The 24,432-nt window shown below is 32.1% G+C and overlaps 2 protein-coding genes across 2 annotated transcripts; one reads left to right on the top strand and one right to left on the bottom strand.

Moving 5' to 3' along the window:
• Positions 1-12,148: 12,148 nt before the first annotated feature.
• Positions 12,149-16,917, bottom strand: LOC108323206 (E3 ubiquitin-protein ligase KEG). Its single transcript, XM_017555576.2, has 5 exons — positions 16,779-16,917; positions 15,274-15,647; positions 15,090-15,181; positions 14,512-14,985; positions 12,149-13,350 (listed from the first exon to the last, which is right to left on the bottom strand). The coding sequence occupies exons 2-5, from the start codon at positions 15,637-15,639 to the stop codon at positions 12,357-12,359; spliced, it is 1,926 nt and encodes a 641-aa protein (XP_017411065.1). The 5' UTR covers positions 15,640-15,647; positions 16,779-16,917; the 3' UTR covers positions 12,149-12,356.
• Positions 16,918-18,781: 1,864 nt separating this feature from the next.
• LOC128197817 (uncharacterized) lies at positions 18,782-24,432 on the top strand. Its single transcript, XM_052880624.1, has 4 exons — positions 18,782-18,813; positions 22,018-22,279; positions 22,388-22,477; positions 24,120-24,432. The coding sequence occupies exons 1-4, from the start codon at positions 18,782-18,784 to the stop codon at positions 24,147-24,149; spliced, it is 414 nt and encodes a 137-aa protein (XP_052736584.1). The 3' UTR covers positions 24,150-24,432.

Raw genomic sequence — 24,432 nt, 5'->3', positions numbered from 1 at the left:
TTTTTCTTCAACTCTTTATTATGCTTTTGCATTTGATATTATTTGTTAAGCTAGATTCTGTTCAGCAAAACGGTAAAATTAATAAAGAAATCTGAGGTAAGATTGATGATAGTCATGGAAGAATTACTTAGTTTTATAGTGAAAGTACTTATGTGATGAATTTGAGGTTGAAATAGTTTGTAAGTATAAAATATTTTCTACTATCAAAGGAGCAATGTTAGTAGAGACATGAAAATGCTATTAAGTTTAAGTTTTACATTAAATTGGATTTCATATAAGTTAAAAGATTTATAAAATCCATTAGATTTTTGGTGAAAGGTGGTGTTAATATTTTGTGTGATTGAACTTAGATTTTATAGATATTGTATCTCTTTCATGAATCATTTCCTTGATAGATAAATATATTGTTATGGTATTTGTGAAATTATATTATCTTTTTCTGCTATCCACGGGGGAAGATACTAGAAACCTTTTCGGAGGTTAATAACTAACAATTAATCATTGGGGTTGCATTAGATATGGTTAAGTTGGGGTTAAGCATGTAGTTAAAAAAAAAATTAATTTAATGTTGAACTTTTGTAGATATGCAGAAAACTATAGAAATGAAACTACGGTTGGGTTTTCTATGGCTTCCATAAAACGGCAGAAAATTTCGGGACCAAAATAGTAGAATTTTATTATACAAATGTAGTTCAGTGCCATTATTTTCGCATTTGGACATATCGGCGAAGGAAAGCTTTAGATATAATAAACGTTAAAATAGATCGCTAACTATTCGTCAGATACCGTCACTGATTTTCATCAAGAGTTTCTTTAAACTGCTTTGTGATCAGATAGTATATTTTATGGTTAGTTATCACTGCAATTTATTAAGAAATTTCTACAAAATTTTACTTCAATGATAAGAAACCTCAAATTCAAGAAACTTACTTTTTATATATATATTTTTATTTCAATTAATTATAGATCAAATGAAAAAAGAACCAAATTTATACTATTAATTTTTTATAATAAGTTGAATGTGTAAAATTTGAGTTAACTTCAAAATGCAAAGAGTGTATTGTTTGATTGAAAGTGGACAGGTTAAGATGTAAGGGTTATTGTCTTTTTCTTGTTTTTTTTTTTCATTTTTCACATATCCTTCTTTCTTGCTTTCTCTTTTTCCTTTTTATCATATCTCTAAACTTTTGAAGTAGTTTTTTATCCTTATTTTCAAACAAAATTATCTGGTTAGAAGTTGACTAATTATAATTCATATTCAATTGTCTAGAATTTGAATTAGAGTTTACACTAAAATCTCCCTATTCCTTTATATAACTGTTTAACTGGTTCTATCAGTTGAAAAATTTAATCTTTTAACTAGCTCATTTTTCGAAAAGTTTTTTTTTTATTATTAATTTGGTGGTGTTTTCTTAAGTTCTTATTAACTTTTGTATGTTTCTAGCTTCTTCTTTTGGCTAATGTTATTTGGGATTGTTTATTTGGTTGTTAATTGTAGTTTTTAGATGTTTGAACGGGATATTTGGTTTGATGGTAAATTGAGTAATAGTAATTGTAATAGGGAATTTGTGTGGCAAATGAGTGCAATGATTAATTCAAATTTGTTAGAGTGGATAAAATATTAGATTTGGTTTGAAAATCTATTCTTTGTTTTTTGAGATGTAATAGTTAGCTTTACATAAAGATCACTTTAATAAAGCTTTTAAGTAATTAACATAAATGTTAAGAGAGTAACTAAATTGATGTTTAAAGTAAGATTCTTAATTCAAGTTATAGTTTGAAGATAGAGAGAGAAAGAGATCTAACATTAATTCTCTTTCTTCTAGAACTCTTATTAATCAAGTAACACTTGATAGCTCGAGTGATGGAGTACAGTAAACAAGATATTCTATTATTCAAATATTTTTTTTCTTTAAATGATAAATGTTGTCTTTCAAACAACTTACTTGTAATTCAAGTAGGATAAGGTCAAAAGAATATCTCTCTTTTAGAAGCATGATCACGTATTGAGAAGAAACTTTAATGATATGACATGTTGAAGTGATAGTGTGATAATTTGAGTGAAAAAGATTTAGTAAAATTTTTTATGTTTTAACTGACGAAGGTTGTTCATACATAGTTATACCCTCAAACAATCTAAAAATAAAGTTCAATACAAATTCATATTCAATTAGTATGTGTTGAGTGTATATGTGGGGGCATATGTGTGTATATATTAAATTGAGTATACTAAGTTGGGTGAGATGAGTTAAATATCTATGATGGGATGTTGAACCAACTTATGGGTTATAGTATTAGTGAAGTACATAAACTCATTCTTAAAAAGATATATAATTTCTTTCAGAATGTAAATAACATAAATTAAGACATTAGAAAAAAAAAACTAGAGAAAGTTTTGGACAACTATTACACTTATTTGTTTAATAAATTTACGTTGACTTATGAAATTGAGGTTCGTACATAGGCCAAGAGTGATTAGAATGAGTCATATAATACTCTAACAAGAATTATCTAATACAAGTATTTCAAAAGAATTTTATTTGTTGGAGGAATGTATGGCATGTGGCCTTTCTATTCTTTCTCCTATTCTTGTTTATTTTTCACGTGCCTCTCTCTAAATTTTTCTTCTCTCTATCATTTTCTATAAATTTCTAAAGCAAATTTTTGTCCTTTTTTGTCCAAAGGAAGTAGCCGGATATAAGGTAGCCAAGTGTAGTTTTATTTAACCAATTAGAATTTGAATCAAAGTTATCTTTTCTTTTATTATGAAATCTCCATATTTTTACTACTTTGCTCTATTTATTAGTGTTTCAACGTTTCACCAATTTATTTGAGGAATTTATTCTCTCAAATGATTCATCTTTTGATAAGTTTTTTGGTTGATTTGATGCTAATTCCTTAGGAGTTTTTTTTAGTGCTTCAAACTTTTTTTCTTTCTTGGACACTGGAAAATAAGCAAATTTATAAGGTAAGGAAAATTATTTTAATTGTAAATAAATTTAACTATAAATATAAAAAGCTTATGTTAGAGCCTATGGTGAAACCTGTGACAACTCCTATGATGGAGATGTAATCTATTTCTTAGTCACAACTTGAGCTAGTTATGGATAATCATGATAATATTTGTATTGTGAATATATATTATCTTGTTAAGAATTTAGATGACACTTTCATTGTACAAGGGAAATCTGATTCTTTAACTGGTAAACCTTCTTTGGAAGATGACACTCCCATTGTGAATTATTTACAAGGTTTACAATAATTAGATTCAACTTATAGTAGTTTAACTGTAATTCATAATTTTTTTATATCTAGGGAGACTCGTTTGTTTAAAAAATTAAAAATAACTTTTAAATGAACTAGTATACTTTATGAGAGAGAATATTCTAATACTAGAGAGGATGATGAGTTGGTTCAAACTATAAGAAAACCTGATAGGGGTAGGCTAAAGAAAATTAATACTAAATCATTCGTAGGAAAAATCTCTAAAAGTTTAAATACGATTTTTAGAATGTGAGAGGATTAATTGATGATAACTTTTTTAATATGTTGAGAAATTTGACTTTTTCATGGTATATGGAATTCAAAGTATGAAATGATTTTCGTAAAGGAAATCATGAGTTTTTTTTTAATATAGGATTTTTTGAGCTATGTATGAGACATAAATTTATCATGGTTTAGAGTGGTCTTTCCATGTTTTTCTTTCTTTTTTTCTTTTTGAATAAAATCTAGCAATTATGTCTAACATGAATTTATTTGTAAATATAAAAAGCTTGTAAAATGTTATTGGTATTGAAATTATTACTTTGAGATTTTGGTTTGATTTGGTTGTAATTGTGTTTTTATTAGCTTTTGAATATCATATTTAGTTTAAATGGTCAAATTGATTAATAGCATATGTAATAAATAATTTGTGTGGCAAGTAAGTATAACATTACATTTCAAACTTGTTATAATAGATAAAATAGTTAAATTTAGGTTAAAAAATTGTTTTATGGTTATGTGGTTTAAGGTTAAAGTCAGAGATGTATCAAATCAATTATTGTTGGAAGTTTTACATCGACTAGAGATAAGGTCAATTCATAGTTTATAAGTGGGTGCAAACCTCATCCTACAAGCCAATTTTGTAGGGTTGAGTTAGGTTTAAAGTCCACTTCTAACATGGTATCAGAGTCATGGTTAGAGCATATCCTAGCGATATTTGTTATTTGTTGGGCATATTGTTCCACCCACTATCGGACCGCTATCGAACCACCCATTAAAAATGTCTAATCCCACACTCGATATGTATATACCTCGGCATGACAGGTGTGAGTTTATAAGTGGATGCAAACCTCATCTTACAAGCCGGTTTTGTGGGATTGAGTTAGGCTTAAAGTCCACTTCTAACAATTATCTATAAAACATTTATATGTAGACAAGGTGTTTTATTGCTTAAATATTATCCTTGTTGCTTAAGGGATATGTGTTGTTACTTAAGTGACTTACTTATAATTCAAGCGTGAACAAGTGTCTTTAAGACGAAGAAGAGTTGGTAAACATTCCTCATTTTTAAGTGATGCATGTTGGTCAAATGATACTAGCTCAAGTGACATAAAAGTGAAGATTAATATATGTTCTTATTTAATAAATATATGTCTTATATGTATATAATGATAAATATTTGATAACGTAATATTTAAGAATCTTGAGCTTGTAATTGAATATTCACATGTGGATGTATTGAATTAATTATGTCATGCCCACTTAAATAAGATGAGTAAGATATTTGGGATGGTGTCATGAACAATGTTGTTTGTAGTATTAAATATAAGAATGAAAGAGATACCCTTGCTTTAACAATAATCTAATAATTTAAGTCATATAGATTAAGACTTATGATAAATTGTTAGAGTTTTTTTATCACTAGTTATAATTAGTTGTCTAGTGAACCTACCCAGACTTATTGAGTTCAGATTCACAGGTAGACCAAAAGCATTTTAGAATGAGTCTATTTGAGACATATTTAACACAAATATTCTAAAAAAGACTATTTATGATTATGTGTCCGTTAAAGTTGAACTTTATATACCAATAAAATGTAACATCCCAAAATATAGTAATTACCATAGATTAGAATTAATTACAATTAACGGTTAAACTTGCAGTCTTACACTATTCACGAAAAATTAAAACAAAGCCGAACGTTCTTACGTACAGGGTAAAATTCCATGCAACAGTAATTCAAAGTTAATAGACGAACGGTTTTACAAACTTTAACCGAACGTTCCAAAAGCTAACAGAAAACGAAAGCTACAACTAACGAGCGCTCTAAGGCTCGGCTTTAACCTCTACTTCAACAAGGTTGGCGTCTTCCAAATTTTCTTCTTCCAACATTTCTTCAAGTGACGCCTCACCATCTGCTCACATCCACACGGATGATCATTGCATTGACAATTAAATTTGTAATGAGCTTCACCGGACTAGTACCCCACGTCACCCCCATCACTCTTACATAAATGTAAGAGATTCCCCGGGCGGTTACACACGTCACCCGTGTATAGGGTTACTTCCCATCACTCTATAGAGCTTCCCCGGGCCAGCAACCACAACGCTTACTATCCACCACTCATTTAATGACACCAAGCAGCCAAAAATACACATATCCAATAATCCTCACAATACCAATCCAACCATACCATAACGCACATATCATATCATCATCACATAATCATCACAATACCAAATTGTAAACAATTCAAGTTCTTCATTTAACATGAAACTCATAATTAAATCATATACAACTATGATTTCAACAGTACTTAACCATCCAAACATCATTCTCATATCAATTTGCAATGTCAAACCGATCACACAATATTTCTATATCAAATAGATATATCTAATAACTCAAAACAATGTACACATAACACATTTTCTTTATAACACTTTATTACCCACATAAATATAACTCAAACAGCTTTGAAACCATCACCAACAGTTCTGGAAGGGTCAAGAACCCCCAAAACGACCTAGAGAACGTCCAAAACGGACATCCGGAACTCCCAAAACTATCGAAAACAAATTTTGCAAAGTGCAGGTGCGTGTCAACTATTTGGACGAACGTCATAAGCTATTGGACGGACACTGTTTGGACGAACGCTGTTACTCTTAGTCGAGTACTATTGGGACGAGCGTTATTAATGCTAGCTCTTCATGGACGAACACTGTGAGATCGAACGCTCAAAACCGAACACCATTTTGAATTCAATATTTGAACGAGCGCTCAACGCCTATGAAGACCGAACGCTATTAATATCATCCCCTAAAACCGAACGCTCTCCAGACAAGGACGAACGCTAAACGCCTAAGCCAAAGCATGATTATGACCGAACGCTACTACCAAGAACGAACGTTAACCAACATTTGACCGAACGCCACTCAGCACATGGCATGACCGATCGTCCAAATCCGACGAGGACGAACGGTCAGTTTTCGCATTCTGCAGAATTCTGCAGAATGATAGCAGAACTTCCCTTGACCATTTTTAACCACTTTTCTCAACTTCTTAAACTCTTAAGTCTCGTTTTAGACTTAATTAAACTTATCCAAATGATTCTAAGCATCTTTACTACCATTCTTAAGTGATTAAAGTTCACTTTCAGCTCCAAAACACTAACTTCAACAACTTAGGGACCCAAATTTGATTCTACTACTTGGAACATGTTTTTGACTACTTTTATGTTTCTAACAAGTCACAATGGACTTGTCTAGACTGCCCAAACAGTCCAGGAACACTGCAACCCTCATTTACTCAAAATCCCTACCTCACTTCCTCTAAAATAGCCCAAATTGACCATAAAGACACTTGATTTCCTTTCACTCTCAACCATGACTCTTCTCATATTCATGATAATCAATCCTCAAAAATCAATAAACTTACGTTCATCACAGATCCAACATTTTGATTGTTTTCCAATAGTCATCTCATACTCCCATCAATTCATCCAACCAAAAATTCATTAACTAAGCAAAACACACAATTTTCGTATTCCATGAAAAGTGAGTTAAAACTTCCTTGTTTACCACCCCAATTCACACCCAAATCCATCAAAAACTTCATTTACGCACATACCAACATGCTAGAACGAATTTCCATCATCCAATTCACATATATTCATCACCTTGCACAATTATTTCATCATACAACTTATGCAGAATTCATAGATTAAATCTAACTCTCCTTGTAACTTTACCTTCAAGCTTCTTTCATATTCAGAATTCTCAATCCATCATTTGATTATCTCACCTTATCATATTGATAATAACAAATCCATAGATTCAAACAGAAAACCAAAGATCAAGGATCAATCTAACATCATCTCCATATGCTTAACAGATTTCATCCAATTCATACAAATTTCATATATCAACGTTATAGCAAATACCCAGTTGATTAATCTTTTTACCATCAAAACATACTCAACAACCATCATCTAAGAATAGGACATTTCTAATCTAAGATCTCACAACAAACATTTCACAGAACTTTCATCAAACAACACATGTGCATTTTTCCAAATCAAAGTTAGCTCCCCTTACCTCTTGAAGATCTTAACTTCTTCTTCCAAGAGAGTAACTCCTCCTTTCCTTGGTAGACCAAGCAAGCTCCAACACCTCTGCACACTTAGAGTTTCGTTCTCCTCACACCAAAAAGCTCTCCACTCCCCCCAAACTTCCAAATCTGATTTGGATTTAAAGAAATGGCTCCAAGACAAGCAAGGACCCAAGATATTGTAATTTAGCAATAAAAGACCAACATCTGGCCATCCTAATCCATTTTCCAGCCCCAAAATCCGGAAAGAATGGTTTGTGGGAAGATTCCCCAACCTTGCACGCTCAAAAAAACGTGTTCCAGGCTGTTATGTTTCCATAACTGACGTAGCTAATCGATTAACTCAAGTGCTAATCGATTAACACGAGTCCAGAGGCTAAAACACGAAATTTCTCTGTAATAATCGATTAACTACAGCTGTTAATCGATTAATCCAGTAAGCAAAAAAAACAAAACTCAAACAGCACATCTGTCACAACTTTGCCAGTTCGATTGAACCCCTTCCCGAAGTCGGAATTAGGCGTATGAGTACTCGAATCGAAGCTCTTTGAGTCTACTTTCCAATGGAAAAAGAATCAATCCAAAATACTAATTGTATAAAAAGTTATACATAAAATTGTAAACCATGTCAAATTTTGACAACATTCTATTTTACACTACAACTTGAAATTTTTACAACTTGGTAAAATTTTGAGTTTACAAGGGTCTTACACTCCCCTCTACTTGAGGACGAGCACTCACGGAATATCAGGATGAACAGCCATCAGTAATTTTACCATGGTCATACTATACAACTCATCATATTCAAATTAGAGAGACGTTCCTCCTTGGAACGCTCGTTCAAATTCCAAACTCATAGTTTCATCTCATATATGGTTCGCACATTATATACTTCCCTCAACATCACATTTTCATTCTTAGTTCCACTCCCCTAAAAAGACGAGCGTTCAGACCCCTTCATAATGAGGACGAACGTCATCATGTTACCGAGAGGCACTCGTTTCTGACAGAAGAAAAACGAACGTTTTTCTGAGAACGAACATTGGGACCACTTGAATCAACTACATGGACTGACTCTAGAACGATTTAACTGATACTTAGAATAATTTACTTTCAAGGACATTAGATCGACTCCAAGTGAATAAAACATCATAAGACTTTTAGATATTAAAACTGACACGAATTTATAAAAGGTACTACCCGCCAGTCAATAACCGAACGCGGTAGCGGATATAAAGTTACTGTTTGGACGAACGCTATTTAGCTTTATGGGCGAACGCTATTTCAATTCAGGACGAACGCTATTTAAATTCAGGGCGAACGCCATTTAAATTCAGGACGAACGCTACTAACGCTCGTTGTAGTTTACGGAAAGGACGAGCGTTCGGTCTGAGACCGAACGCCACTTAGGACGAACGCTCGATACAAGACCGAGAGCCCATTTGGACGAACGCTCAGTAGATGACCGAACACTAATTAGAACGAACGCTCGATATAAGACCGAGCGTTACGAATCTGAGTTCAATTATTAAAATCATTGGACACCTCTAGGATGAACCGAACGCTCAAACCTAGACTTTCACCAGAGGACGCTCGTTCTTAAGCCGAATCCTTTCCAAATGAAAGAACTCTTATTCTAAATAAATTTCCAGGAAAAGCCGAACGGTAGAAGACCGTTCGATGCGAGCGTGCATTATCAAAGTAAGGACTCTTATATTTTCCAGATTTTTCATCTACAATAATCTCACATTTTTCATACGATTCATATTTTAAAATTTATTCCCACCATAAATCTCATACATTACAGAATTCATATTATCATACATAACTTACAGAAATCCTCCATTTTCCAATTCATATGGTTCAGCCTCAACATACAGTTCATACTATATCATCCATACACAACCAGTACAACAGGGTTCGTTCAATCACAGTAAACATCATGCATTTCATATATTCAGTACAGTTCAGGCTTTCACACACATTATACAGTATCAATTAAATTACTAAAGCTTCCCTTACCTGGTTCAGTAGTGCACTTCCAATTGCAAGGGTTTCGCTCGTTCTCTCACAGCTTTCTACCTAAAGAATCACTCCACAACTTCCACTTAATCTAACACACCAAAAATCATAAACAGTTCAGACCTATAACCCACGCATGCAACCCGAATTTGGTTCGCAAAAACCAAAGGGACGAATATTCAGAGACGAGAACTTACCAGTTCAGATCTCAGTTCTGTTCGGTTCAGAACGATGCTCACGGTGCAGGGAATGTTTCTACGGTATCTGAAATGGGATCGGAGGAGATGATGGTGAGTTATCTTAGAGAGAAGATGAAGGAGTTTTAGAGAGAAGTTGGAGAAGAAGAAGAGCAAGGGTTTCGTGAAGAAGATGAATGCAGGGAATGATGGAAAGTGTTTTCAGAGAAATCATTTTTCTCCCCCACGTCAAACGGACATGCACTCCTGTACTGCCACCTGGTTCCCACTACAGATTTTAGAAGCTTCCAATGTGACAGACGGCATCAGCGCATGCAGAGGGTGATTTCCCTTCTCACGCAGGACGAACGCCCATTCTCCACACGCCACTTGTCTTCCACTAACGTTTTTTTTTTTTTTTTTTCAAAGGTTCCAGCCGTGACACATGACAGATACATGCAGAGTGGGTGTGAGTGCTGTTTGACGTGGCACGGTGCATTAAAAGGGTGATCAGAGTGTGGATTTGGGTGAGTTAATTAATCAGGGTTTCACAACCAATAATGTTTTAAAGTGATTAAATAAATTTGGTTGAATCATATTTTACATAGGTACATATTAGATATAAATTCTTAATAATATATATATATATATATATAGATTACATATCTTCATTGCATCCCACTTAATTTCATGGCTATTTTAATAGTTTCCTTCTGAGTTTTAATAGTTTTCAGAGGTTGTGTAAACTATTTAATAGTTTTATTGCCCACAAAAGTTCGACATAGTTATCCACTTATTTGTTCATTGCTCCTCATTTAATTTTTAAGTTTTTTTTGACAGTTTTTTTTTTTCAAAAACAGTGAGCCTATTCAATTATTTTGTGTTCATATATGGCAACTGTGATAACCTTTGTGGTAAATATAAAGTATATCCAAATGATTGTTGTCAAAACCTTGAAAGGATTAAATTTAAGAAAATTTGTACAAAAAGTTCTAACACAACTACCTACTTATTTGTTCATTTCTCCCCAATTATATTTTATGTTTGGTTTGATGATTTCTTTTAAAAAACAATGATCTTATTCAAGCACTTTGTAAAGTTCATATATGACAACTGACTTTCATGGCAGATACAAAGTACATTTAAATGGTTGTTATTAAAACCTAGAGATGATTCATTTAAAAAAAAAAAAAAACATATACAAAAAGTTCTTCACCTTCCAAATCCAATCAACTATATCCCTCCTAAAGGAACTTGCGAAAAAAGGAGAAAGATTTATAAGCAATTATACAAACCAAAAACAATATCTTTAAAATGGAAATCCAAACCTTTAGATAATTTTTTGCTCTGTGTTCATCATCAAAACAACATTGTGTTCAACGTTTACGAAAGAAACTTTTCTTCTTCCACGATTTTCCTCCTCCCACAGTAGAAAAATGAAACCAACAGCTTCGTGACCTAGGTTTTGTGAAAGAAGAATGAAAACTCCAAAATTTGAAACTAATGTCATGGTTTCGTTCTCTAAATTTTCATTTCCATGTCAGCATGGAAAAAAATTCAAAAATATGAAAATTGGACCATTAAGCGAATGACATGTGGCAATATAAAAATATTGTCAAAAATGAGTATCAACAGATCATTTTTCTAATAATAGTAATGCAACTATAAATAACAATGTGACAAGTGAAAACATAACAATAGAAGTGATAACAATAAACTCATGAGAAGACCTTGTATCAAACCTTGTCATTTTAAATCAATTCTTTTTAATTATGTTAAACCTAATTATATATTTACTATATATTTAAAATAATTTCACAAACATATTTAAAATAATTAAATTTAAAACAGTGTGTATATATGTAATGGAACTAAAGAAAATTACTAAGTCAATATATATTCGTTGTTATTATTGTTCTACGCATATGGATATTTAAATTAATTTATTGTTTGAAATTAATTAATTAGTATATATACACGTTAAAATTTGTAATTTGTAATATATACATATATGTGGAAGAATAAAATATATTTGTATTTATTAAGGAGAGACTTATTAAACTTGTGTATTTGAGGGGTTCTATGGCAACATATATTTTGAGGGGCTTAATCACCTCGTTATAGTAATTTCTTTCACTTCGTAAAAAGAAGTCCATCATGTTGTAGCCTCCCGTCATGTTGGTTCTTTAGAAAAAAGAAATTGATGATTTTTAAAATATCACATATTCCGAAATTAATTCTACAAAAAATTATAAAAAAAAAATCTCCAGAGCCGATATCAATCTATAGTTCAAGAATCTACACATACATGTTTTTACCTATTCCATTTCACTCCTAGGCGACCATTCAGGAACCATAAAGAGAAATAGTTGTGTTCATTTTGCATAGCATTGCGGCTATGTACAGAGCTAATCCTTGCAGGATATGTACAAATGTCAAGATTCTGAGTCAGACCTTATGACTCTCATCTACACTTGCATTTAGTACCTACCATTCCATAATATTATTAAGTAGTTGTTTTGATTAAGAAACACTAAACAAAAACATAAAAACATAAACAAAAACTACCGACTGTTGGATGAGTTACCAACTTCCTTAAAAATTATACTTGCAACTGAAGGAACCCATGTTCCATTGCCTTGTTTTGCAGCATTTGAAGATCTCATTGTGGTGGTAGAAGTTGTTGTAGCAGAATTGGCATTCTGATAATGACTTTCAATTTCTACTGCATTGACCTTGTTGTTCCTCCTCACTTTCTTTCCAACAAGTATGCCAAATTTGAAAGCAGTGAATAGACCAAATGCAACCAGAACTGGTCTAATTGCCCAGTGATGATCCTCTAAATGTTCATACTTTTCTATGATCCCTGGACAAGTCCTGAACTCGACCACTTCAACCTCAGAGGGATCAGCCAAGTAGGTGTTTGATTCATTGCCAAAAGGAATAATCCCTGGGAACTTCACAACCAAACCTCCATTCGGAAGAATCCATGAGATCCTGCCAGCAGCCCAGGCGCCGCCCCTTTTGCGCCGCCACTCAAATCGAGGACACGAAACGGTGTCTTTGAGTCTCACAAACTGGCCAACACAGAAAGGTTCCACCTTTTCCACATCAGAAGAGGTTCCGTCCCAGAGAGCTTGCAGCCCAAGAAATCCAACAGATACACTACCGTCACGGTTGATGGCATGTAGAATGCCCACATGTGAGTGCTTCTCGTTTTCTTCCCTCAAACATACCCAATCACCAGCTACCAATCCAGACGTGACACGTTCAAGGGATGATACATGAATTCTGATAGGGTCTTCATTGCCATGGACCCTCACAAGGGCGAACCTGTGATCTGTGTTAGACTCTAAACTGACAACAGTTCCTTCTGGGATGTCCATGTTTTGAGGTCTGCATGAATTGGGAAGCTTTCTAGTTCGGACCATGTCACCCACCTGAAGATGATCCTTTGAAAGGAACCACTCTGTGTAGCCAGTGCTATCTGATTTTGGATTAACTTTCACATTTCCCAGATATCTCCATTCTCCATCATTGGCCAATTCATTCAGAGCACTGCAAGGCAAGATGCATACAATTGGATATTTCAGTGTTGTAAAGTGGTGTGCGTATGTAATTGATTCATGGAATTTAAAAAACAAATAGAACAAAGATTTTCATAAATATACATGAAAATGGTTACCAGTTCTTGGCACTGAAAATGTATAAAAACTAACTACTGCACCATCATATCCCACACTATTTCTTTCTAGCACGAAACGAACTACTATCTGAGAATCCCCGTGGGACCATTGCAATTCTGATGTGGTAAATCATCATATATTTCTGACCAATCTCATCCTCATGTGAGTAATAAATTCATATAATATGAATAGTCATATCATATCAAAATCATACCAAAATAGGTTACATAAGGTTGTGACTTCAGGAAAAAGAAAACCATCAGTGTGAAATAGGTTACATAGGAGTTTTATCCTACCTCTGCTATTGCAGTTAGAGAGCTAAGCAACAAACATGGTCTAACAAATACATGCCAGCCACTTGATTCTTTGAGCCATTTTTGTTCCTTCTAACAGATACTTTCCGACTTGGGCACACCCTAATAGGAAATGTCATCAAGCTACACCTTTTACTGACCAAAAAAGATTAAGCTACCTTTGAGAGTATTTAATAAATCCAAGTGTCCTCTATTAACACACCCCACCAAGGGGGAGTATATTAGCAACCCCATATCTACTCCCCACACATTATCCATGATATATGACTATTGATAATCGCATTGCCCCATTACAACATACTATCTGCACCATCCTAAAGAAGTTACCCTAAAACTAGTTTCACTTGTAAAAGAGTTGAAGATGTTCATAATGTTCACGGAATTCTTCACATGAACTCAGACTAATCCAAGGAACTCTCCATCAAAATGTCAGTGCCCTTTCAGTGACTATAATGCCAACTCAAATGGGGAGCAAACATGTTTATCTAGTAGTGGCAACGTAGCCATTCATCTATGATTGAATGGTCAGGATCAAATCCATAATAAATCCATATGCGCCCTACACTAGACCTTCTCACACATAAACCTCACCAAATAAATGCAACTAAATAGAATGCATCAAACCCAACAGAACTACAACTGTATGAAATTACCCAATTCAAAACCTTACATAGTCACAGAAAAATTCAAGGTAGATACTATAAAAAATATATGCAAACCTTTGAAAGACACTCAGAATGTCCACCATTAAAGGGCGATTCCTCAAATCATACTCAAAGCATCCACTGAGGATATTCTCAACTGAAGAAGGAAGGCCACTGGGAATATTGGGTTTTTCATGCTTTTCAACAACTGACTGGTATATTCTGGGAACAGGACATCCATACCAAGGTTGATTACCAGTCAACATTTCGACAATGGTACAACCAAACCCCCAAGAATCTGTTTCAAATGATATAGGACCTCTGACCTCAGGTTCCCATTGCTCTGGAGCCATGTAATTTGGTGTTCCAAGCCTCTTATCCATACCTGTGCTTAAGAATGAGGATTCAAGCAAAAGACTAGGAATTCCAAAATCTCCTAAAATTGCTTGATCGTTCTCATTGAGAATAACATTGAATGGTTTAAGGTTAAGAATGAAGATCCCTAGAGAGTGAAGTTCCAGAACAGCTTGAGCCAGATTGACTCCATACCTGCAGCCAGTAACATGCACATAGTATCAATCTGCTTTTCCCGCCTCCTGCTATTTACAGAAAATGATAAAGCTTATTCACTGAACAAACTGAAAACACATCACCTTAAAACATCATGCAATGAAATCCCTCCTTCTTTGAGTCCTGCCATCTTGTCACCAATTGAACCCACGTAGAAATTCATAATGATGCATATCTATGAACAAAAACAAACAAGTAAGCCAGCTACAAGTAAAAGAGATAGCTAAGAATCTCCAAAACATTGATGAACAACAGTTATAATCTAACCCTTCCTTCTAAGATGGAAATTCCATGCAGCCAGGACATGCTAGCAACTCCTTGGCACTTAAAATACAATTCATTGAACTTTTCTATAACAGTCATCATGTGATCCTCTCCAATTGAATGTAACATCTTAGCAGCAACTTCATGGTACTCATCGTAATCTTCAGTTGACTGATGATGAGTTGCTAACCAAACATCACCAAAGATGCCTCTACCAATTCTGTGTCTAAGTTTCAGCCTTTCAGGTTCAATCCATGGATTTGCACGATTGGTTGAGGCTCTAACAGATCTAACAATGTAAGAATCACTATCCAAGATCTCAAACTCAAAAGGAGCAGCTGAAGGATCATCAACAACTTCTTTAGACATTGTTGAAACTGAAAGTGTAATATTCATTGAATAATTCAGAAGATTGCACAAATCCCAAGACAGCTAATCAAATAAAATTATTAACATTTGAACATGCAGGTGTACACAATGACTCTTGTATATAAGACTTAGCATGTCAACAAATTGCATAGTGTAAAAAATGTAAACGTGGTGGAACTTTACTTTCCTTCTCTATTCATTTTGGCCTTAATCAAGTGCCCCTAGGATACAGAAGAAACATAAAAAGAATTCAAAATATACGTAATTATTTGACAGCTAGAGCATATTCATAGATTGTTGTCATCCATAAATTACATATTACAACATGACACCCGAAATGAATCTGAAAAACTATGATATATTGAACAGTTTAATCACATGTCAAAACTGAAACTGCAGCTTCAAAAGTGCGAAGTGATAACAAGTTAAGTTGAGATATAAGAAAAAAACAGATCAAATGGAGATAAAGGAGTGCCACGTATTCCGAATTTTCCAACACCAGATCGGAGAAAGAAAAAAAGTTTAATCATTCTTTTGGTCCTGTAGTTATAAAAATTCACACTTTTAATCTCTCTATTTAACATAATCACTTTTCAGGCCTTAACTAGATCATTTGTAAACCTTTTAGTCTTTGCATACATCATTTTAATATCTTCTGTTTTTTAATCTTGTAGTCCCTACAAAGATGACTAAATTAAAAATGAAAGCTTTTGAACAGGAGAAAATTAGTATAAAACTCATTTCAATAAGAAATTCACCGAATCCACACAAGCTCTTAACTTTCACACAAAAACAGAACAACGCAAACCTCCTCACTCACACACTCACTCACTCATCCAACACCAATAAGTCAAAACATGCATGGCATGATGCATGCATAAAAGTAAACCCGTCATCATAATCAGAAGCAAACTCTTATCTTTTAAGAAGGAGAGAACAATATATAGTATAACAACAAAAATCATGTAACTTTATAAAATTAAAATTTATGTTTACCTATGAATAGTTCAATCAAGAAAGTTTGGACAACAGAGGAAGGCTAGTTTCTACCAATTTTAAGAGGAATAGGAACAGTGTATGAAACAGAGAAAGAATAATAAGTTGCCATAAATTTAAGGGCTGATAGGAAAAGAAACTACCTGCGATGAAATCTCGGAGAAACAGAAGAATGAGACGAGAAAGTGAGAGAACCTTAACAAACCAAGGACGAACTGAACGGAACTGGGAAGCTAGATTTTTTTTTTCGGCTTTTTTTTTTATTATGAATGGGAACTTAACCTTCACTCCCTTGTAATAAAACTATATGTTATTAAAGGATGAATGGTTAAAGTATAAGTATATGTAATTAAAAATATTAATTATTAAAATTAAAAATATCATTAAATTTAAAATGGAATTATAAAAAACGCGTAAAAGTAATTTTTATTTTAAAATATATAATAAGACAATTGAGAATAATTTTTTTATAATTAAAATTTTGTATGATTAAATTTTTGTACAAAAATTATTCTGTACAATAAAAATTTTGTATATGTACATTCAAGATATAAAGATGCGTAATTATAGATATAGAGAGTTTAATAAGATGATAAGATGTATATTTTATTAATAAAAGTGTTTATTTATAAAATATTCAAATAAAAATTATTGTTTATGTACAAACCGATAAAAGGATTTGGAAAAAAATAGTTGGTCATTTGATCCTTGTCACTTATGCCTTGTTCTTTTGAATGGATTTGAGAGGATTTGAAGATAAATTTTTTTATCGTTTATTTGAGTGAATTTAAAGGTAAATGAGAGTGAATTTGGAAATAAAATTTGTGAGAATTAGTATAGAATTGTATTAACGTGACAAATTAAAAAAATTTATTTCCAAATTCACTCTAATTTACTTCCAAATTCACTCAAATAAAGGACAAAAAAATTTATCTTCAAATTTATCTTCAAATCCCCTCAAATCCACTCAAAAGAACAAGGTCTTAATGAGTCAATTCAACTCAATTCATTTATTAGTGAGTCGAAAAAATTTAAACTTGGTTAGATTTATCATGATTTGGTGAGTTAAACGAGTTAGCTCACTATCTTACTTAATTAGAATTAAAAAATAACAAAAATTTATAATTCAAAAGAGAAAGGTTTTAAATTAGATTTATGTAAAACATAACATTTCATTTGTACAAAGAATATTCCAAAATCTCCTCTGTAGAGTTTTTAATGGTGTGAGTTTACTCATTTTAACAAAAGGAATGTAGGTGAACAAAGTAAATGTTTCAAGTAATAAATTAGTAAGACTATTCCCAAAAGACTCATGCAACACCAAACAATCATATAGTTTCTAACTAATGTAGACTAAAGAATGATTCCATAATTTAGATTTTTATGCAATTAAAGTAAATATGAAACATAAATGGCAGTGAACCTTGGTAACTCAAACACTTAGAAGGAAAGATTGAAAATGATATGAATTGCTATCTGGGTATATTTCCACCTACTTCACTCTTATGCATGTAAAAATTATTGATTTGCTAATGTCAAACTATTATTTTACTCCAACCCAATTCATTAGTAGAGAGAGCCTAAACTTACTTATTAAACTTCAATCCATTGGAAAACCTAACAAGCTCATCCGTTTTAAGAATTGAGATCTAAGACAATGAAAGGTTCAAGTTCTATCCCTAGATACAATTTCCTTTAGGTGTTTAATCGAGTTCTAGATTCACACATTATCAAGCAAACCAAAAATCATGCTATAGTTGATCATATCATAACAACCTTTAAGTGAAGGAATTAAACACTAACAATCAATGAAAGAAGCTTATAATCATTAAGAACAGTTGCAATTACATAAGAGATTCGTGGTTACATCAATCCCCCAACAAGAATGGAATTAGTTCTCCATTGTCATGGAGAACTCAAGCTTACAATGGAAGAAATGGAAAGAGGTGGAGACCCAAGGAAGAAGAAGGGAAAGCTCTCACACAGCCAAACTAGCCTTCAAGTGCTCCAAGAAGGTGTTTTCATACTTCAGCCGCTAAAAGATATCACCCTCATTGCATGTTAGCATTAAATAGGTCAAAAATGCCACATCAGCAAAAGTCACGCCCAGACAGGAGGGCGCCCAGACACCAACTTTACGAACTCGATGGCGCTCAACGCCTTGGATGGAGTGCCCAGGTGTGGTCTTTGCAAGGCAAATGACGCTCAGGTCCTTTGAGGGACGCCCAAATGTGATCTTGGCTTCATGAGATCATGCTTTTAATGCTCTTTTAAATTTTATACGAGATGTAACTCCTATGCCACATAATGGATGTAGGTCTCCTAAAAAAAGACGTGTATAAAACTAAAAATAAACATTAAAAATAGTTCAAGAGAAAAAAACAAGTCAAGAGTTTGATCAAAATAATTACTATGGTTCAAGAGAAATTAAGGTTCTCTACTCGGACACTACAATGGAAATGTGTTGAATCACGAATAGAAAGTAAGCGTCTTTATTATGGACGCTTTATTCTGTCCCCACTTATGAAAGGTCAAGCCGATACAATAGGCATTGCAATCCGAAGAATTTTACTTGGAGAAATAGAGGGAACATGTATCACACGTGTAAAATCAGAGAAAATACCACATGAATATTCTACCATAATAGGTATTGAAGAATCAGTACATGAAATTTTCATGAATTTGAAAGAAGGTGCTTTTTCTGAGTTCCAACACCTTAATTTGATTGATGTTTTTCTAAAGAACAAAATTAACCTATAAAATAAGAAAATTAATGATGATATCTCCTAAGTATAACCTAAACTACAATTATTTATAAAAATAAAATAAAATAAATAATCAAGCAAGTTTCAAACTAAAGGAAAGTTAATTTTCTCTAAAATAAATGTCAGAATCATTAAATAACACTCATGCTTCATAAGAACTTATGTAATTATGTAATTTTGAGAAGTTTAAAATACTATAATTATATTTCGTACTAATTCTGAGTTACATGTAGTATTTAGAAAATTTGTCTATTATTTTAGAAGATTATGTACTCTGTTTTTCTTTATGCTCTAATATTAAAGGATAAAACTTAATTTATATTAAAAATTGAGATATTAAAAAAGAAATATATGTACAAAAAAATTAATTATAAAATATTATCTTTTTATGTATATTTATAAATTTATTGGAAAAGAAAGGCTAGTGCCTACCTCTTCATAAATTAGTAACTATTTAATAAGTTTTGATAGGTTTTTTTTATAGGTTTCGACTTTATAAAACAACTTATTAAATTATAAATGTTTGATAAATTTAATTAATATAATTACATAATAAAATTTACTTTTTAGATAAAAACACATTATTAAATATTTATAATTTTAAAACAATTCTGATTAAAATTTGAAGTATTTTTATTGATTTTTTTGCAAGTTGTATAAGGCTTTTAAATTTATAAAAAACCATTTTATTTAAATAACTATAATAATAAATATTAATTAAAATTAATTTTTATTTATTTTTAAATTTTAGAAATTTTTTAATCTACTATTATAAAAAAGGAAATTAAATAAATTGCAAAATACATAATAAAATTTATTTAAAGTAATTTATAATTAAAAAGTAGAAGTTCCTAAAATAAAATATTTTAATGTAATTATTAAATAATTTTATGTTATTTAAACTAACTAATAAATTAATAGACTTACAAAAATAAATAATTTAAATATATTTATTAAATAATCATATTTATTAAATAATGTTGTGTTAATAAAACTAAATTAAATTTCATCACATAAATAATTAACTAAGTTATTATCATTTGAGAATATTTGAGCACATACTTTTAATTTATTCTCATGTGAAAAATATTATTATATAAATAGTGAAATCACATGTAGCAATGTGTTTTGATGTTTTTATGATAAAAAAAATAATAAAATCATTATCATTGTATAATATAATAATTATAAAATTAAATATAAATCATTTTTATAAGTCATAGTTTTTATCTATTTTGTAAGTATTTTATGAAAAAATAATAATTAATTTAAAAGTGGTCAAATTAAAGAAAAAATTGATTAATGTAAAGAAACAATACTTAAAAATAAAATTGATAAGATATTTATTTAAATTTAAAAAATATTTTATTTAAAGAATAATATTGAAAAAAAAAGAGAATTCATTTATATATAAGTATATATTTTTATATTAAAATTGAGTTTAAAAAAAATTACAAAGATATAATAGTAAAATAACATGTACGGATAAAAGGTAAAATTGATAAAAGAAAATCATATTCACTAATGGTTATAAGAGTAAATAAAATAAAATATTGTAATAACGAATAAATTGATACTGAAGTATAGATCAAGCTACTACAAAATAAATATTTTATAGATTTATATTTTCAATCCAAATTCGTTGTTTGGAAATAATGATAAATTTTAAGTAACATTATCACCACTTAAAACTAAGAGTATTACGAATGAAATTATACAATTTTAAAAACAATTGAAACAAAAAATTGTATCGAGTGGAAATTAAATAATTAAATCAAATACTCCTTAATTTAATGTAAAATTGAATAAAATAAATAAATAAATAATTAGACTGAAAAATAAATGAATCATTGGAGATGAAGTATTGCACTGCACGCAATAGATTACTCTTTTCCTTTCACTTATCTTTTACGGTTCAACTTATACTAACTTCCAGGTTGCTACTTTCTAAATATTTCATTTTTCTTTTATGGGTAATAACATTTAAATTAGAAAGTGATGTCTAATTTATAGTTCATCCGAAAAGAATTGATTTTACATATTTTAAAAAAATTTGAATTTATAAATAAATAGACATAGTTAATAAAAAAATTAACAAACTGTCAAGTTATCCAATACAATTACTCTATTAAATAACTTGAGTTATTTAATAAGGTTGAGTTCAATATCTCGGCTAATATGTATGTATTTACATTTGCATTAATATAATAATAAAAACAAAAATACATATTAAAATACATAAAATATTTACATATGCAAATATTTATACAATAACAATTAATATAAAAAGAATATTTCTATTACCTTACAAACACTATTCTTGTATTTGTACCAATATGTGTTTATATACGTAATATAGTTATTACAATTCACAACACAAACACGAAAAATAATTCATTTTTATTTAAAATTAGTATATAATAATCATAATTGTGAGATCTCGAAAATTTAAACATAATTAAATGTCAAATCTGTACTTATTGCATTGCTGAGTCACCTGTCAGCTTCCTTAAATGCGTCTCGTCACACGTTTAGTGCATTAAAAACGCACTCACCGCTGCATGCACGAGCGCCACTTGTCACGTTGGAAGGTTCTGAAGTCAGAGTGAGTGTGCAGGTGTCGGATCGGGAGACGTTCGTCCGCACGAACGTGGATTGAACAAAATGAGTTTTCGAAAAACCCTTCCTCTCACCTGAACCTCTCATCTTCTTCCTCAGAACCTCAACTCTTCATCTTCTCCAACTTCTCTCTAGAACATCCCAAACTTCTCTCTACTGTAACTCACCAAGCCTTTCTCCGAATTCCATTTCAGAACCGTAGGAACGTTCGTCCAGCTGTGATCTTCCTTTTGGACCGAACAGAATTTGGATCGGAACTGGTAAGTTCTTGTCGTTAACCGTTCGACCTTTTTGGTTTCATGCGAACCCTAGTTTGGTTGCATGCATGTGTTACAGGTCTGAGTTGTTTCTGATTTTTGGTGTTTTAGACTAAGTGGAAGTTGTTGAGTGAACCTGAGGGTAGAACGCTGTTAGAGGTCGAACCAAAATCTTGCATTTGGGAGTACACTGCTATCCAGGTAAGGGAAGCTTAATAATTTGATTCATACGTATATGATTGTGTGCGAGCATGATAGAAATAGAATGTATGAGATGTATGCTGTGTTTGAGTATGTTTGAACGATCGCTGTTATGCATGAATGAAAATGGTATGCGCTGGTTGATACGTATGAATTAGATACTGGATGATTTTTGTATAGTATGATTTATTAATGTGAATTCTATATAGTAAGTGAAGTAAATGATGAAACAGAAATTATAAGATTATGAATCGTAGGAGAAATGTTAAGCTTAGATGAAGATGAAAATCTGAAATATAATGTTCCTGTCATGTGATAAAATACGTTCGTCATCGTACGGTCATATACCGTTCGGTTTTTTTTTTCTGAAAATGATTTAGAATGAAATTCTTTCATTTGGAAAGGATTCTGTCTTAGAACGAGCGTCCCCATTTGAAAATGCTATTTGAGCGTTCGTCCTAATAGCGCTCGGTTTATACCAAGCGTTCGTCTTAAGTAGCGCTCGGTCTTACACTGAGCGTTCGTCCTAATAGCGCTCGGGTTATACCAAGCGTTCGTCTTAAGTAGCGCTCAGTCTTACACTGAGCGTTCGTCCTAATAGCGCTCGGTTTTATATTTAGCGTTCGTCCTAAGAAGTGTACGGTCTTATACCGAATGCTCGTCAATATCTTTGATTCCAGAACGTACGTAAATAGCGTTCGTCTAAAATTTTCAGTAAATGAATATTTGCTTGCGGTCATTGACTGGAGGTTGATCCTGTTAAACAATTGTCCTCAGAGTACTAAATAAATCGTCTGGTTATATCCTTATCCTCTTGAATTTAGTCCAAAGTCTTTAAATTTAAATTATTCTGAAACACTTATATTATATCTCTATGAGTCGGTTCATTCAACTGATTCTAGCAAAAGTAACGTTCGTCATGTTCAGCACGTCAACTTATTGCTTTGAAAAGAAACCCCCGGTCTCACTCCTGACGTTCGTCCTCGTAGAGGATTGAACGCTCGTCTTTTTATGGAAGTGGAACATAGAATGAAAATGTAAATAAATGGAAGTATTAAGGTGTGCGAACACTATAAGAAGTGAAATTATGATTTTGGTATTTGAACGAGCGTTCCATGGAGGAACGACTCTGATGTATATTGATTATTGAATTTGGTAAAGTATGACTGTGGATAAGTTAAGACTCGCTGTCCATCCTGATGTTCCGTGAATACTATCTTCATGTAGAGGAAGTATGTCATGTGTGGGAACGGCAGGAGGTCCTTAGTCCATAAGTTAACATGGGCGACGTAAGAACGGACTGACCTCGAGTGACAGTTGTTTGGTGTATCCCAGTTACTACACCACTCGGGTGCAAGGACGCTTGTAACTACACAGATTCATACAATCCGGACGGTCGGTCTAGTGTTGTATACTTACGTTTGGATGATGTTATATATATATATATATATATATATATATATATATATATATATATATATATATATATATATATATATTGAAGTTATGTGTTTGTTTAAATAGAAATGTTGAAGTATGAATGTAAATTACTTAAGCTTACCCTTCGTTTTCCTTGTGTTGTCATCTTGTATGTGTACGTTCGTCCTGTCCTTGCAATGATCATCCGTGTGGATGTGAGCAGATGGTGGTGCGTCACTTGAAGAGATGCTAGAAGAAGAAAATTTGGAGGACGCAAATCTGGTGGACGTTGAAGTTAAAGCCGAGCCTTAGAGCGCTCGCTCGGGTGTTTTAGTTTTGTTACGCTTACTTTCTGGACGTTCGGTTATAGTTTTGTAAAGCCGTTCGTCCCTGAACTCTTGTCTGTTTAAGCGTTCGTTATTTCTGTATCCTTATGCCGTTCGGCTTTTAACGCTCGTTCGGTTTTTGTAAGACTGCACTGTTTTATTAGCTTAATGTAATTAATTCTGATTATGGTAATTACTATATTTTGGGAT

This window comes from Vigna angularis, chromosome 7, assembly GCF_016808095.1.
Source record: "Vigna angularis cultivar LongXiaoDou No.4 chromosome 7, ASM1680809v1, whole genome shotgun sequence".
NCBI classification, from domain to species: domain Eukaryota; kingdom Viridiplantae; phylum Streptophyta; class Magnoliopsida; order Fabales; family Fabaceae; genus Vigna; species Vigna angularis.
This window is presented reverse-complemented; position numbering and strand designations above follow the sequence as displayed.

What these genes read in the sequence shown, in the direction of transcription:
- LOC108323206 (XM_017555576.2), bottom strand. Translation starts at nt 15,639, where the DNA reads ATGTCTAAAGAAGTTGTTGATGATCCTTCAGCTGCTCCTTTTGAGTTT. An exon ending in TTTCCATCTTAGAAGGAAGG is followed by an intron (nt 15,182 to 15,273) that starts GTTAGATTATAA and finishes TTTTGTTCATAG; the next exon opens with ATATGCATCATTATGAATTT. An exon ending in ATTCTGAGTGTCTTTCAAAG is followed by an intron (nt 13,351 to 14,511) that starts GTTTGCATATAT and finishes CTTGCCTTGCAG; the next exon opens with TGCTCTGAATGAATTGGCCA.
- LOC128197817 (XM_052880624.1), top strand. Translation starts at nt 18,782, where the DNA reads ATGGCGCTCAACGCCTTGGATGGAGTGCCCAG. An exon ending in CAGAATTTGGATCGGAACTG is followed by an intron (nt 22,280 to 22,387) that starts GTAAGTTCTTGT and finishes TTGGTGTTTTAG; the next exon opens with ACTAAGTGGAAGTTGTTGAG. An exon ending in GGGAGTACACTGCTATCCAG is followed by an intron (nt 22,478 to 24,119) that starts GTAAGGGAAGCT and finishes GGATGTGAGCAG; the next exon opens with ATGGTGGTGCGTCACTTGAA.